At 37.3% G+C, this 14,514-nt stretch overlaps 1 protein-coding gene across 2 annotated transcripts; it reads right to left on the bottom strand.

Annotated features, from left to right (window-relative positions):
* Positions 1 to 3,741: 3,741 nt before the first annotated feature.
* LOC122023859 (short integuments 2, mitochondrial-like) lies at positions 3,742 to 14,158 on the bottom strand. Of its 2 annotated transcripts, XM_042582253.1 has the most exons (8): positions 13,847 to 14,157; positions 9,743 to 9,847; positions 9,576 to 9,653; positions 8,152 to 8,293; positions 8,000 to 8,070; positions 7,602 to 7,698; positions 5,352 to 5,566; positions 3,742 to 4,251 (listed from the first exon to the last, which is right to left on the bottom strand). In XM_042582253.1, the coding sequence occupies exons 1-8, from the start codon at positions 14,006 to 14,008 to the stop codon at positions 3,979 to 3,981; spliced, it is 1,143 nt and encodes a 380-aa protein (XP_042438187.1). In that variant the 5' UTR covers positions 14,009 to 14,157; the 3' UTR covers positions 3,742 to 3,978. The 2 variants fall into 2 exon arrangements, with proteins under 2 accessions (XP_042438187.1, XP_042438188.1); XM_042582254.1 differs by lacking the exons at positions 9,576 to 9,653; positions 9,743 to 9,847 and having other exon boundaries at positions 13,847 to 14,158.
* Between the last annotated feature and the right edge of the window lie 356 nt (positions 14,159 to 14,514).

Raw genomic sequence — 14,514 nt, 5'->3', positions numbered from 1 at the left:
GAGGGCTCTTATATAGAGCTGTGGGGAGGCTTATGCACACCTACCGAGGCGTACACGTGTCCTTTACCATACCTTAGTATGAGCTTACCAGAGAAGCGTGCCTGACACCATACTGCTACAGTCTGAGCACCTCTCTGATGGGACATCAGAACCTTCCGTCGTAGGATTTTGCGTATGGCTTGGTCGTCGAACATGCCTGTTGTCAGAAAATGTTCCCCAATGTCCCCTTGTCCTTTTGTCTCTTCTCTCCCTGCGCCGAGCGTCCAGCCGCTCGGCAGGCACATTACTTCCGACCGGGCATAGGTATCGGTCCGATCGGGAAGATTCCCGGCCGCGTGCTCGGCTGAGACTGTTCCTTCACAGCATTACCGTTTTACGCCTCAGCCGAGCGGGCTACCCGCTCGGCCCGACGACCCTGTTTACCATGAGCGTCGGAAACCCGACTCCCCGTCAGGTTTTCTTTGATTCCGCCCGGACCCATTCGACCGATTGACCCGAGCCTTCTCTGATCGGATGGAACTCATGCTGTCCCTTTTGACTTCTGACCTTCACGTGTCATTGGCTCCCCACAAAGGGGGTCCCCCGTCCTTACTGCTGGATCAGCGGCGAAGCACGTGTTTTGATCGTTGATGATGTAGGACCGTTGGGCCGGCTAGAAAGGGGGTTGTTGGATAGTCTTATAAAATAAAAAAAAACAACCCTTCCTCGAACTCTTTAAGCTAACACTTGTATATATAAAGTAAGATGATAAATTAAAAGCATAAAGAAAAAGCGAGGCACAAGGATTTACTTGGTTACAACCGATGTGGTTGTTAATCCAAGGAAAATTAAGCTCACTAAAAACTCCTTCAGGCGGAGAAGCCTCGTACAGTGTTGAAGCGTAGAAAACAGAAGCTCAACTCTAGACTAAAGCTTACAAGCGTTGGAATTACAATTCAGAGTTCGTTAAAAAGCTTCTGGACCAAGGCTATATTTATAGCCTTGGTCGGGGCGCCCTGAAGGGTTCCGGGCGCCCTATGGGAATAAACTTTATCTCCCAATGATCAGATCGAGTCAAAACTCGATCCTAGTCAAAAGGCTGGTCCGGGCGCCCCGGACTGCTCCGGGCGCCCCGGACTGCTCCGGGCGCCCCGGACTGCTCCGGGCGCCCGGAGCCAAAGTCAACAAATGTTGACTTTTTCATCCGGCACCTCTTCTCTGGTTTAGTCCCGCCTCGGTCCGGTTCTTCTCCTCCGGATTCGCTCGCTTGGGTGATCTTTGCCATCCGGAAAAGGGCTCACCCGAACCCAACTTCCGGTCTTCTCGAGCGGGCTTCCCTCCGACTTCTCGTCCCTCGGAATTGCCGCGTGTTTCCTTCTCGTCCGCCGGCATACTCATCCGTAGTCTTCATCCCTCGGACGCACCGCGTGCCGTCCTCGCTAGTTGCGTCTCTTGCTCCCCGAGCAATCTTCCGCTTCAGCTTTCGTCCCTCGGAACCACCGCACGCTTCCTTCTCGTCCGCCGGTGTACTCTTCCGCAGCACCTCGTCCCTCGAACTGTCGTCCTTCTCGCTAGCTGCGTCTTCCGCTTGACTACCTGTGCTCCTAAGCTCCTGCACACTTAGACACAAAGTTAGAAACACACAGGACCTAACTTAACTTGTTGATCACACCAAAACAACCTTGGGGTTCCAACAATCTCCCCCTTTTTGGTGTGATCAACCCAAGTTAAGCTAGTATTAGAATAGACATTAAATAAAATTAAGTAAATTAACTTAATTTACAATTTAAGTACAAAAAGATAGAAAAAAAAATAAATCTATCTACCTTCCCCTAGACTTATACTTTCCCTTCTCCCCCTTTGATCACAAAAAAATGGGGTTCCAAGAAGAACAATCTAAGGGTTAAAAATTTAGTAAATTTGAAATAAATATTTAAAAGAAATTTTAAGTTAAAAATAATTCTAAGTAAAGTTTTGAAAATCTGAATTAGACAATTTTTAAAAAATTTCTAAGTAATTTGAACATAAATTTCTAATTTTAGAAAATCTTTTAACTTAAGAAAAATATTAAAAAAATTTCTAAGTAAAGATTATTTTTGAACGAAATATTTCTAACTTAATCATTTGAGAACTTTTAAGAAAAATTTTTCTAAGTAAAAAAAAATGACTTAGTCAATTTAAAATTTTTTTAAGTAAGTAAATTTCTAAATTGAAATTTTTTTTTTTGAATAACCTTTTTAAAGCATTAATTAATTATTGCATTAATACTTTATTAGTAAGTTAATTAAACATTTATTTCAATATTTTGACTTCCAGGTCGTGGCGAGGCACTAGTAGGCTGTTATTGGAGTAACAACCACTTCCTTGACAAAGCCTCATAAAGAAATTCTTTGTTTAATTTTCTCACTTAAAGCGCTAATTTTAATTTTAAAATTAATTTAAGCATGACTTCGGAATCCAATATAAGTTCCAGCCTACTGGATTAATCAAAAAAATTTTAGGGATATATTTTCTTGAAATGTTCTTAATTTGTCCCGGGTGATATTTAAAGTACCAATTTAAATTATTAAATCTTCTAAAATTGGTTTTAGATGAACATGCATAGTTTTTCAAGTTATCTACTTAATTTTCAAATCATCATTTTCAAGTTTCAATTTTTCATTTGTTAGTTTTAATTTATCTAATTCTTCTAAGGGACAAGACTTAGCTAGAATTACTTTTAAATTTTTATTTTCACTTTCTAATATGCAACAATCTTTTGTTAAAAGTTTAACAAACTTAAACATTTTATCGGGAGGAAGAGATCGTACTGCTTTTTACGATCTCGTTGTCGTTTCTCCCAATTCTGCTTTCCTACGTGTCTCCCCTTCGCCATTGCTCTCGATGCTCATTTGGAAGAGCTTGAATCGCGATCGTCGTCTTGATGACTCGCCATCGGTCGAGTCCGAGAATGCCGATGCTCATTTCGGACGGATACGTCCACGTCCTTCGGGGCCCTTCGTTTTGGATAGACTTCTTACCCTTCTCCTTGTCTGTTCTTTGACTTGGTGATTGTCCTTAACATGCCCTTCTTACGTCATGTGATGGTAGCAGATCGTTCTTTCTTCTTTCCTATGGATGGTTAGTAGATCTGGATTTACAAAGTTTCTTGAATCTTCTTACCATCATTACCATTTCCTCGTCATCTAACTAGCATATAAGGGAGACATTTACCTCGACTTTACCGAGATTCAAACCTCAAACCTCATGATGACAACACCTTATGCGTTAAACACTAGACCCATCTAAGGGAACAAACATTTGATCAATCTAGCACTATCACGCAATGGGAACAACATTGATCAATCTAGCACTATCAAGCAGTGGGAACAGAGTGATGTCTCCGGAGAATCATTTAAATTGCCAAAATAGCGTGACGGTGTTGCTAAGTTCCAACAAGAGATGTAAGTTTCGTTTATGATTTTATTACTACCATTAGGACGAGCTCAAACCCTAAAATGTGCATAAGCTTCAGACTTCACGGTTCACCCTCATTCATTTGAAGTGTGCCATCAACATACCATAAATCAGCCATGAAAATATAGAACCAAACGCATAAAGGGATGAAAGTTTGTTTCTTGATTCGAACTTGAAATTGGGGCACCTAAACTCCCGAGACAACTATCCTTAACTGCTCCTTGAAGACACCCATTAGAAATTTAGTATGGAGAGTTGACACACAAATTCTCCATTACTATAAAAAGACTTATTTTTCTCAGTACATGATGAACTAACACATCTTACTATTTCCGATTGTACATGTTGCAGAAGCTTACAAATCCTCCGCATATCGAAACTGTCCATCTAAGACAAAAAAGCTACAAAGTAGCATCACAACTATGAGATGGTAGCACACTAAGAGGTAAATAAATGTCGTCCAAGGCATCATAAGTTGAAATGAGATCGATGAGGATATAAGGATCTCCATTAGTTTTCTTGTGAGCTCACTTCGGACTGAATTCACTGTTTCCTAAGATTAATGGACGATGAAATATCTGGAAGATTGTCAAGAATGAAAGGACCAAGTTTCCCGGTCCTAAATAAGATTAGTAGCTTCTTTGAGACTGCAGCCTGAGCTTCATCGTATGACTTCTGAGGAGATATTCTGCATGATTTTCGAAGTGCAGTTAACTGAGCGTCAATCAGACTTTCCAGTTCACCCTCTTCCTCCAAGTTTCCCTCAAATTCTTTGAATGTGAGATATAAAGTACGCTGGACCTCTTTTGCAAGATCCTACATCAAATGAAAATCTTGATTGTCTCCATTGGTAGAAAGAGAATTTCTTAGGGGCATAAAGAACAAAAAACGAATTTTCTTGAAGGATAATGTGAGAGGTAAAAATATGTCAGAGAAACATTAATTGCCAAACAACTTTTTTGCTAATGAAATTCCTGATTCTGATATTTGGTAACCCTCTGAACTCAAGGTAGATATTGACAAGACATCAACACAAATTATGAAATTGACATTTCACTTATACCCAAGTTTGAGTAACAAGTTCTCCAAATTAAATGGAGGGCTGTGCCCAAGTTTGGGGTTGAAAACTTTCAAACAGGGGAAAAAAATCATTGAACATGCTAAGAAAAGGTGTACTTAATTATTCCAGGTAGTTGTTATGACTGCTAGTAACAGAATTAACAAGTGGAATATGTTCGTGAATTAAAAACACAAGCAAAAATACTAAAAGAGGATGTTTGGTCACATTGAGCCAGCTATATAAGCCATGCTGATTAGTGTCTAATCTTTGTTTTTCTTTGCCTGCACCCTCAGACCTTGTTTCTAAGTGCAGCCATGCAATTGTCTCTTAAAAATGACATTCTTTCTCTTAAATATGGGATTCCTTTTATATTGGACTTTTATGGCGCGTAGAATCTTTTTAACCTCAAGCAACTGTCCATGGATTCTTGCTGTGCAGTCAGGCATGAAAGGAAATACTAAGCCATGGAATATATGCCCACACAATAAAAGGATCAGCACGGAGGGATGCGGCTTATGTAGAGTGTATGGGTTTCATTGGCTAACATACTAGAAGCACAGTGCAGCACTAAGCAACTCTTGTCCACATGATATTAAAAGATATTAGACAGTAATGGACTGGATAAGCCAGGACAACAAGAACATTCTCAAGATTCTTTTGTCATTACTAGTTTTAAAACAAAACTAAAGATATTTGTTGAGGATAGATCACATAATGAGATCTTTCAACAAAACGAAAAGTAATATGTTTTAACAGATATATTTAAGAGTTTCAGAGACGAGTCATAAAAGTTGCGCTAAAATAAACTAAAATGCCAAAATCAACTAAAATGCCATAGGATTGAAAGAGAAAACACCTTGATGTACAGCACATCAGACGTATCCAATTGCCGTCTCTTCCTTGCAGTTGAATCAGGAAAAACATCCGCATTGGTTTTATCCAACTCAGGTGCCGATCGAATTCGTTCATTAGCCAAGCGATCCCAATGTAAAGGTGTTCTTCTACTGTTTAAAACTGCCAATAAATATTGAGCAATTCGTTCTTCACCAACTACTGAGTCTTTGATTGCCCCTGCACAGAGAATAGATAGGTAAAGCAACATAAAAATCAAGGATAGAATATATATGATATTTGCAAGAATTATGTGTTATAGCCAAGAACAAGCAAACTGATGTATATAACGAGTTCAACATAAATTACGTAAATATTTGATCTAATAATATAGATAATACATGGGCAAGGGAACATAAAAAAAACAAATTCTCATCTATCGAGTGAGAAAGAGGAGAGTTTTATGAGGGAGAGCCTTGGCAGAAAGCCGAGGTAGTCCATCACCGGCCAATGGCTAGGCATGCCTAAGTAAATACACATTACACGATAAGTGGACAAACTTGAGCAAGGCCACCCCCTCTGTTGACTTGGATGCATCAATCATTTTGTTGGTGCATGTGTCAACGAGGGTGTGGATGAAGTAGTGCTTTCTGTCGTAGTTATCGTAGTTGATGAGGGGAAGTCCACGAGCTTGGTGAAGATGTGATGGAACTTGTGGAGCCAACATGATTGGTTGTTGGCGTTGAGGAGCTAAGCATAGCCGTGGAAATGGCAGGTAGTTTGGAAGATGGGGAAGGACATGCCTACAAAGTCATTGAGGATGTCACTGAAATATTTGATGGTCATGAAGCTGTTAGGGTGGCATGGGTGACACCGCAGCTAGGGCATCTCAATGAACACACAAGGAATGGACGTGAACTTTTGGGAGATGGATAAAAGTGTGGTCAAGCTTGTGCAATCGCGACAAGCATTTCTAAGGGGAAAACAAGCAGCACAGTGGAATCCTTACTGATGACTCTCACGTTGTTATGGGAGTTGAAGGGTTGGTAGAAAGGTTGGTGAACAAAGGTATACGTTAAGTAGTTCTATCATCAAAATTTTCTTAATTGCTACAGTGAATTCCATGTTCCAACAGCGAAGAAAATTCCATTTTTTAACATGGACTACTTTTGTAGCTGTTTGTAGGTCCTTTTGAGCTCAACCAATGGTCATAAGAAGCAAGTGTTCAAGTAGTTAAATCGTAAACTAATTTATGATTGGTTACGTTATTGAGGTAGGCTGATTTGATACGGAGAAAAAATGGCAGCCTTGAAGATTTATTTGATTGGGAGAGAGAAAGTGGTAGCCTTTTACAGATCTCTCTATTTATAAATTTGCAATTTGAGGAGGGAAATTTAAGTTTAAAGTCTGCAATTTTCTGGAAACCACATAAAGAGTCTCCTTGGTGACATAGAGGGTCAGGAAAATAAACCGACTCACAGGCTTAGTTTTCTCTTTGACTTCATATGATATATGTGTTCGTTATCTATTTAGTCTTTTGTTATGTTTTGATGGAATGCCCTTTTTTTTGTTAATTGGCAGTCTTTTTTATTAGTTGTTGCCTGTTGGCTAGTGTAATTTAGCTCGGGCACTATTCAAGTATGTATTTGAATAATATTAATATATTATCTAATAGCAAGAGCTTCTCTTTGTCATTCTATGTTTTCCTAAAAAAACATTAAAAAACAAGCATAGGACAAGCAGATGTTCATGTCAACGAAAAAGCAAACTCTGACAATTGGTCACATGATAGATAAATCATTCAGCCACTTAGAAAATCAATTATCAAGTATTTTGAGTAGACTACAATCATTGTAATTAATGAGTTTTGAGATGGCTAGAGAGCTTGTCTTTTGTCAGATTAATAACATGAGTTGTAGTTAGGTTTACATTCTTAGACAGACAAAAAAATTAAGTTAATTAGATTTTGAAATCTGATTGGTACAATTACCGTGCTTATAGACCAGGTTCTCTTTGACCTGTTCCTGCCTCTGAGGACACTACTCAGATCACTTGTTTCTGCCACTCATGCTGGGTTGGTAATTAGAATGCAGGGAAGATGCAAAAAATGACACATTATATTTGCGAAACCCTTTGGCTCATGAGCATAATCCTCTTACCTCTACATGTGATTTTCAATCTCAAATGATTTTCTTTTTATATGGTGCAAAGGCTTGATTTCCAAACAAAAGAAAAAACTGTGGATAACGAATTACAGATATGAGATAGGTAGTACCTGTTAAAGCAAGTCTCAAACCTGTCTCTATATCTGGAATGCTAGGCACCAGAACACCTGGTGTATCCAGCACATATATGCTAGGCCTGTTTGCAATCTGTTCACCATTATTTTTAGTTCAATTAAAAATTCAGTCGCAAAATTAATCAAATTAATTTCCATATGACATAGAAAGACAAAAGATCATGAACGCATTAACAAAATAACAAAATTTGAAATTTGATTGGTACAACCCTTTTTTCACATTAACAAAATAAACATCATGTCATTCATATCATCATGAAATTGAATGATGTACTATCACTAAAATCAAAGTGTTTTGTTCTTAATATTTCGCATTTGTAGTTCAAAATACATAAATACTAAACCAGTGAGTAAATAATTGGTAACATTGATACCTTGTATCCTGCAATGTCCTTAGTCACTCCTGGTAATGGTCCGACCGTTGCATGCTTCACCTTCTCCTGCACTAGAGAGATCACCACTATAAACATTAATGCAACCAAAGAACCAAATAGAGAAACTAAAACTAATCTTAGACATGTATCACCTGGAAAGCGAGAAGTTGCAATCCGATGAATAGAATTGATAAGAGCCGATTTGCCAACATTTGGAACACCAACAACCAAGACCAGAAGTGTAGGTTCTTTACAAATAACTTCCTTGAGTTTCAGCTCCACAAGCGTCAGAAGCTTTTACACAAAAAAAATCTATGTTCAGCTTATAAACAATCATAGTGACAGTTCTTAAGAAAGATTACCAATTATCTCAAGCCAGAACAAGTTTATGGTTGTAGCTGCTCAGCTTTAGGTTCACAAAGGAAGCAATGAGTACTGAGTTTACCTACTAATAAATAAGGAAAAGCAGGGAAAAGGCTGGTACCTTCATAAAAAGAGAGAGTTTGTTGGCATGCCCATGGACATCCAATGTGACAAAAATGATAAAACAAATCTTATATGAGAATTTGGCAGGATTTGTAAAACGCCAGTATTTCAGTTTTTAGTATTGGCCTAATAACGTAATATCCATCTTGATTGGTGGCTGAAGATTATAGTTGCTTATTAAGAACTGTGATTAGCTTCATCTGATTTCCAAGCAGGCATATTATTTTAAATCTTGTGTCATTTCCAGGTAAATCCTCTATTTCTTGGTCCAGAAAAAATTGGTGCTAGATTGTTCCACTTATAACTAGCCATGAATGTTTTTATTTTTTGTCTAACTCCAGCAATGCACTTTGGTACATTGGAAACCTACTGATACCAGACTTTTTTTTTCTTTTAATTCTCTTCCTTGCTATCATCATATGCCATGGTTCAAAAAACCACTTGTTTATCACACTATGTAGCTGTACACGACAGATTGCATGAGGCATCTAGAATATCCAATAATTTTCTATTATTATTCAAGGATGGATTAACAATAAAGGAGCAAGAAAAAATAGATTGTCTGCCACTTGTTATAGACAAACACACATTGTAAATTACATAATCTTTTTGAAGTTCTGCTTAGTTAAAATATTTTTAAAGGGCATATGACTTAGCTGATTTTTACCAAAATCAACCCAGCTTCAATTCATCAGTTTAAGCAAATGATTCTCATATGAACTAGTTGCTTAATTGACAGGAGGGACAAAGTGGGAGCAATTCTTCAGGAATACAGTTTTTCCTTTAGACACAGAAAAACTTCTCAAGAAGGATATAGCACATAATTTACATCAACTTTAAGTGCATCCACCTCCAACATTATATCAAATGTCATGATGCTGTCTTTGCAGGAGTCCAACAACAAAAACCAAAGCAGCACCAATATTTCATATTACTCTTAATTTTCAGTTAGCAAATTACACGAGGGGAAAAGATGAATGAAGATCAAAGAAGATAAAATCATCCAAATGGATCCTCCTGTGATAATTAAGAATTATAGTTGGAAAATTACCAAAAAATATGTATAACAACTTTGATAAAGTGGACACACCTGACTAACAGAACTTTTGCTGTGAGCATTTATTGAAAGGCAATCTTGTTTGCCCAACTCAAAATGTTGTACCCATCTCTGTACATAAATATTGAAACAAATAATGTTGACAAGAGAGAATAATGGGTATCAACCAAATTTATAGCTATCTAAAAAATAATACTTACATGAATTATATTAGGATTAGCTAGATCCTTTTTATTTAAGGCAATAATGCGTCTTTTAGATGAAAGGGCTTGTTGAAGATCCTCATTAGCTGATGATAGTGGAACCTAAAAATTTCCAATGAATGGGCTTCAGTTGATTTGTCATAGTAGCAGTCCGTGGTACATTGCAGTAGGGTAAGCAGCAAAATGTAAGAACAACAACAACAACCAAGTCTTTTCCCACTAGGTGGGGTTGGCGGTATGAATCCTTTTATGCCATTGAACTCTATCTTCTATTATATCATCATCTATATTTAAATAAATTTTATCTTATTTTATTGTTGCTAACCAAGTCTTTTTTGGTCTTCCTCTTCCTCGTTTGATATGCATGTTTATCATAGTTTCACATCGCCTAACTGGAGCATTTATTGGTCGTCTAAGTACATGCCCGTACCATCTTAAACGTGTCTCTCGGAGTTTGTCCTCAATAGATGCAACTCCGACTTTCTCTCTAATGCTCTCATTCCTTATTTTGTCCATCTTCGTATGTCCACACATCCACCTTAACATCCTCATCTCTGCAACTCTCATCTTATGCTCATGTGCTCGAGTCATAACCTAACATTCAACTCCATATAACATAGCAGGTCTAACTGCGGTTTTATAGAACTTACCTTTAAGTTTAAGAGGTACTTTACGGTCACATAAAACACCCGATGCTCCCCTCCATTTCACTCATCCTGCTTGTATTTTATGTAAGACATCTCTCTCAATCCCTCCATCATTTTGTAAAAATGATCCTAAATATTTAAATCTCTCGGTTCCAGGCAACTCATCCTCTCCTATCTTAACAATTGTTTCATTACTTCTAATATTGCTAAACTTAAATTCCATATATTCTGTCTTTAATCTACTAAGCTTAAAACCTTTCCCTTCTAGTGTTTCCCTCCAAGATTCTAGCTTAGCATTTACTCCTTCACGTGTCTCATCTACCAAAATAATATCATCTGCAAACAACATGCACCACGGTATTGTGTCTTGAATGTGCGCAGTGAGTTCGTCCATAATTAGTGTAAAAAGATAGGGACTTAGGACTGATCCTTGATGTAACCCTATCTTTATTGGAAATGCTTCAATCTTTACATCCTCATACATATCCTTAATTAGTTCAATATATATTACGTTAACACCTCTCTTTTCTAAAATTCTCCATATAATTTCTCTTGGGACTCTATAAGCTTTTTCTAAGTCAATGAATACCATGTGTAGATCTTGTTTTTGTTCCCGATATTTTTCAATTAATTGTCTAAGATGTATAGCTTCTATCATCGACCTTCCATGTATGAACCCAAATTGATTTTTGGTCACTGTCTCCTTCCTTAATTTTTTTATTACTTTTCCCAAAGTTTCATAGTATGTCTCATTAGTTTAATACCCTATAGTTTGCACAATTTTGTATGTCTCCTTGTTCTTATATAAGGGAACTAGAGTACTTATCCTCCATCGATCAGGCATTCTTTTCGTTTTCAACATCATATTAAATAATTTTGTAAGTCATTCGATACCTTGTTTCCCTAGTCACTTCCATACCTCTATCAGAATATCATCTAGTCCAACGACTTTTCCATCATTCATCTATTTAAAGTTTGTTTTACTTTTGAAGTTTGAATTCTACGATAAAAATTAAAATTTCTATGCTCATACCTAATTAAATTACCTAAGTTAAGTTGGTCACCTAAACCTTCATTAAAAGTTGATGAAAATACCTCTTCCAGCTCTTTTATTTCTCCATCATTTACTAATACTCTATTACATTCATCTTTAATACATTTTATTTGGTTAAGATCTCTTGTTTTCCTTTCTCTCACTTTAGCTATTCTATAAATGTCTCTTTCCTCTTTTTTTTTTATTCAATTTTTGATATAATCGTTCAAAATTTTCATTTTTTACTTCACTCACAACTTTCTTAGCTTCTTTCTTAGTTATTATATATTTTTTTTAAGTTTTCCTTGTTCTTACAAATATATAGTTCCTTATAAGTTATTCGTTTTTCCTTTACTTTCTCTTGTACTTTCTCATTCCATCACCAAGATTCTTTACTTAGTGGTGTATGCCCCTTTGACTCACCAAGTACACTCATAATTACTATTTTCAACTTTGATATCATCTTATCTCATGTTGTATTAGAGTCATCGTATATTTCGTCTAATATTTGTACTTCTACTTTCTCTTTAAATATAGTTTTTGCTTTTCATCCTTTAACTTCCACCACTTAATTATAGGAATCGTATATATTTTTTTTCTATTAATACTATGTTTGAGGCGTATATCCAATACTATTAACGTATGTTGGGTAGTTAACCTTTCTCCAGTGATGACTTTGCAATCTTTACAAATCTTTCTATCATTGTTCCTAACCATAAAAAAATCAATTTACGATTTATTATTCCCACTTTTGAATGTGACTAAGTGTTCTTCTCTTTTCTTAAAAACATATTAGATAATATAAGGTCATATGCTATCACAAAATCTAATATAATTTTCCCTTCCTCATTCCTCGTTCTAAATCCATAATTCTCATGTGCTCTCTCATATTCCTCATTTTTCACTCCGACATACCCATTTAGATCACCTCCTATTAAAATCATTTCATTTGGTGGAATATTTTGTAATATTTCATCTAAGTCCTCCCAAAACCTTGATTTAGTATTTTCATTTAATCCTACTTGTGGTGCATATACGTTAATTATGTTCATAGTTTCTTTCGCCACTATTATCTTAAGGGCTATAATTCTATCCCCTTTTCTAACTACTCCTACAACTTCATCCATTAACAAACTATCTACAATGATACTCACTCCATTTCTTGCTTTACTTTTTCCAGTATACTATAACTTAAAACCCGAGTTCTCCATCATCTTTGCCTTCTTGCCTATCCATTTTGTCTCTTATACACACAAAATACTAATTTTCTCCTAATCATCATATCTACTACCTCCATTGATTTACCAGTGAGAGTTCCTATATTCCATGTTCCAAATCTTAGATTATTAGTTTTCCTATCATATTTATTCTTATCTAACCTATGGTGTGAGAACTTTTACCTATTTAACACTACACCCAAGTTCTCATGGAGATGTAGCGGTCCTTGCTGAGACGTTACAGTCGGACCCTGTAACGCGTTCCTTCCGGGGAACAACCTAGCATTAGCACAATAGTTTAATGGATTCATTTATTGAATATTTGTCATAGTTTGACGCTGGTTAGTAACCTAACGCAACCCTCCTTTATCCGGGCTTAGGACCGGCCATGACCGGTCTGGAAAAGAAAGAAAAAGAATAAAAGTTTGAAAACAAACACTGGAAAAGGAAAAAAAATAGTAAGCAAAATATACTTCTTCACATAGAAGTATAATAAAGTAAGGCAACGGCATGCGTCATGGTCCTTTCATCATCATAGCCTTCGCCTGACAAATGCAGCAATTCTCTCAAGCAAACAAAGCGGAACGAGACAATGAGATAGTTGTATATCATATATCACATGATTTAGGAGATTGTGTGGCAATATATCATATATCACATGATTTAGGAGATTGTGTGGCAATTCAGGACAATTGGATAGGAAACACTAGGTTTTATAAGGTATATAAGCTTAAAGAAACATAAATAGAATGAAGAGTTGCTGCAATTCTGCAGCAATATCTGATTTCATAAGGCAATACAGATGAGATGTTTCAATTCGATGCAACTCAATGATCAACTCGAAAAACAGTAAGGAGAAACAAAGACTAAGTTTTGACAGGAAAAGAATATCACAAATTGCCAAGGTCACACTAGTTCCTAAACTCCGCCCGCACAGTTTCTCAGTAGCATCGAAGTGTCATCTCGCAAATCATGCAAAAATGAGATTATGCCCTATTGATTAAATCCAACGACAACAATAAATATTCGCCAAATAGAATAGTATCCTTGAAACACCAAAAATTCTAACCTTCACTGCTTAGTCTTTCTATCAAACAGACGGTGGGCAGCTCTTCTTTTAAAAAAATTCACTCGATTGCGAAAACTCAACATCGCAATGGCTCAAAAGAAACCCTAAACAACTGAAGGAAAAAAAAACACTCACTCGGGCATCGCGGACTTCGATAACGAGGTCGGCGAGCCGGAGGCGTTCGCGGATGGCTCGAGTGGCGGCCGCCATATGCCCGGGGAACCAGTTGATGACCCCGCCGCCGGCGTTGAACCCCATCTCCGCGATCCGCTTCGTCATTTGTGACCACCCACCCATCGTCTCGTAACCCCTCTCTCCTTCCTTCCCACCGCTCTCCGAGCACCTTCGTAGCCTCCTCGGCAGGTGGCGCTCCGACACCGCGGTAAGCACCCGCTCTGGCCCAACTTATGGCAAAGCCCACTATTCTGATTGACTAAGGTTTAGGGTTTAAGATTAAGGACCGCTTACCCACTTTATTTGATTTATGGTTTGCTTTATTTATTATAAAATAATAAACAAGTGTTTTTTAAAAAATCATGTTTAAAATTTTTTTTAGGTCTAGAAAGTAAAAAACCAAAAATGGACAAAAAAAATATTATAGCATTATTAAAACAAGGTGTCCTTCTAATACAAATGCCGGCGCAATTACGCCTAGCTCCAGAATCTTCATCTGACGTCTGATGCTCCGCGGGTCAGCGTACGCAGAACCGACTCTACCGGATATAGAAATCCAGCCTTTCTGTAAGAAACAACAACATACGCCACCCAAATCCTGCCCCGCTCTCACGGAGATGGCGAGTTGG

This window comes from Zingiber officinale, chromosome 9B, assembly GCF_018446385.1.
Source record: "Zingiber officinale cultivar Zhangliang chromosome 9B, Zo_v1.1, whole genome shotgun sequence".
NCBI lineage: Eukaryota > Viridiplantae > Streptophyta > Magnoliopsida > Zingiberales > Zingiberaceae > Zingiber > Zingiber officinale.
This window is presented reverse-complemented; position numbering and strand designations above follow the sequence as displayed.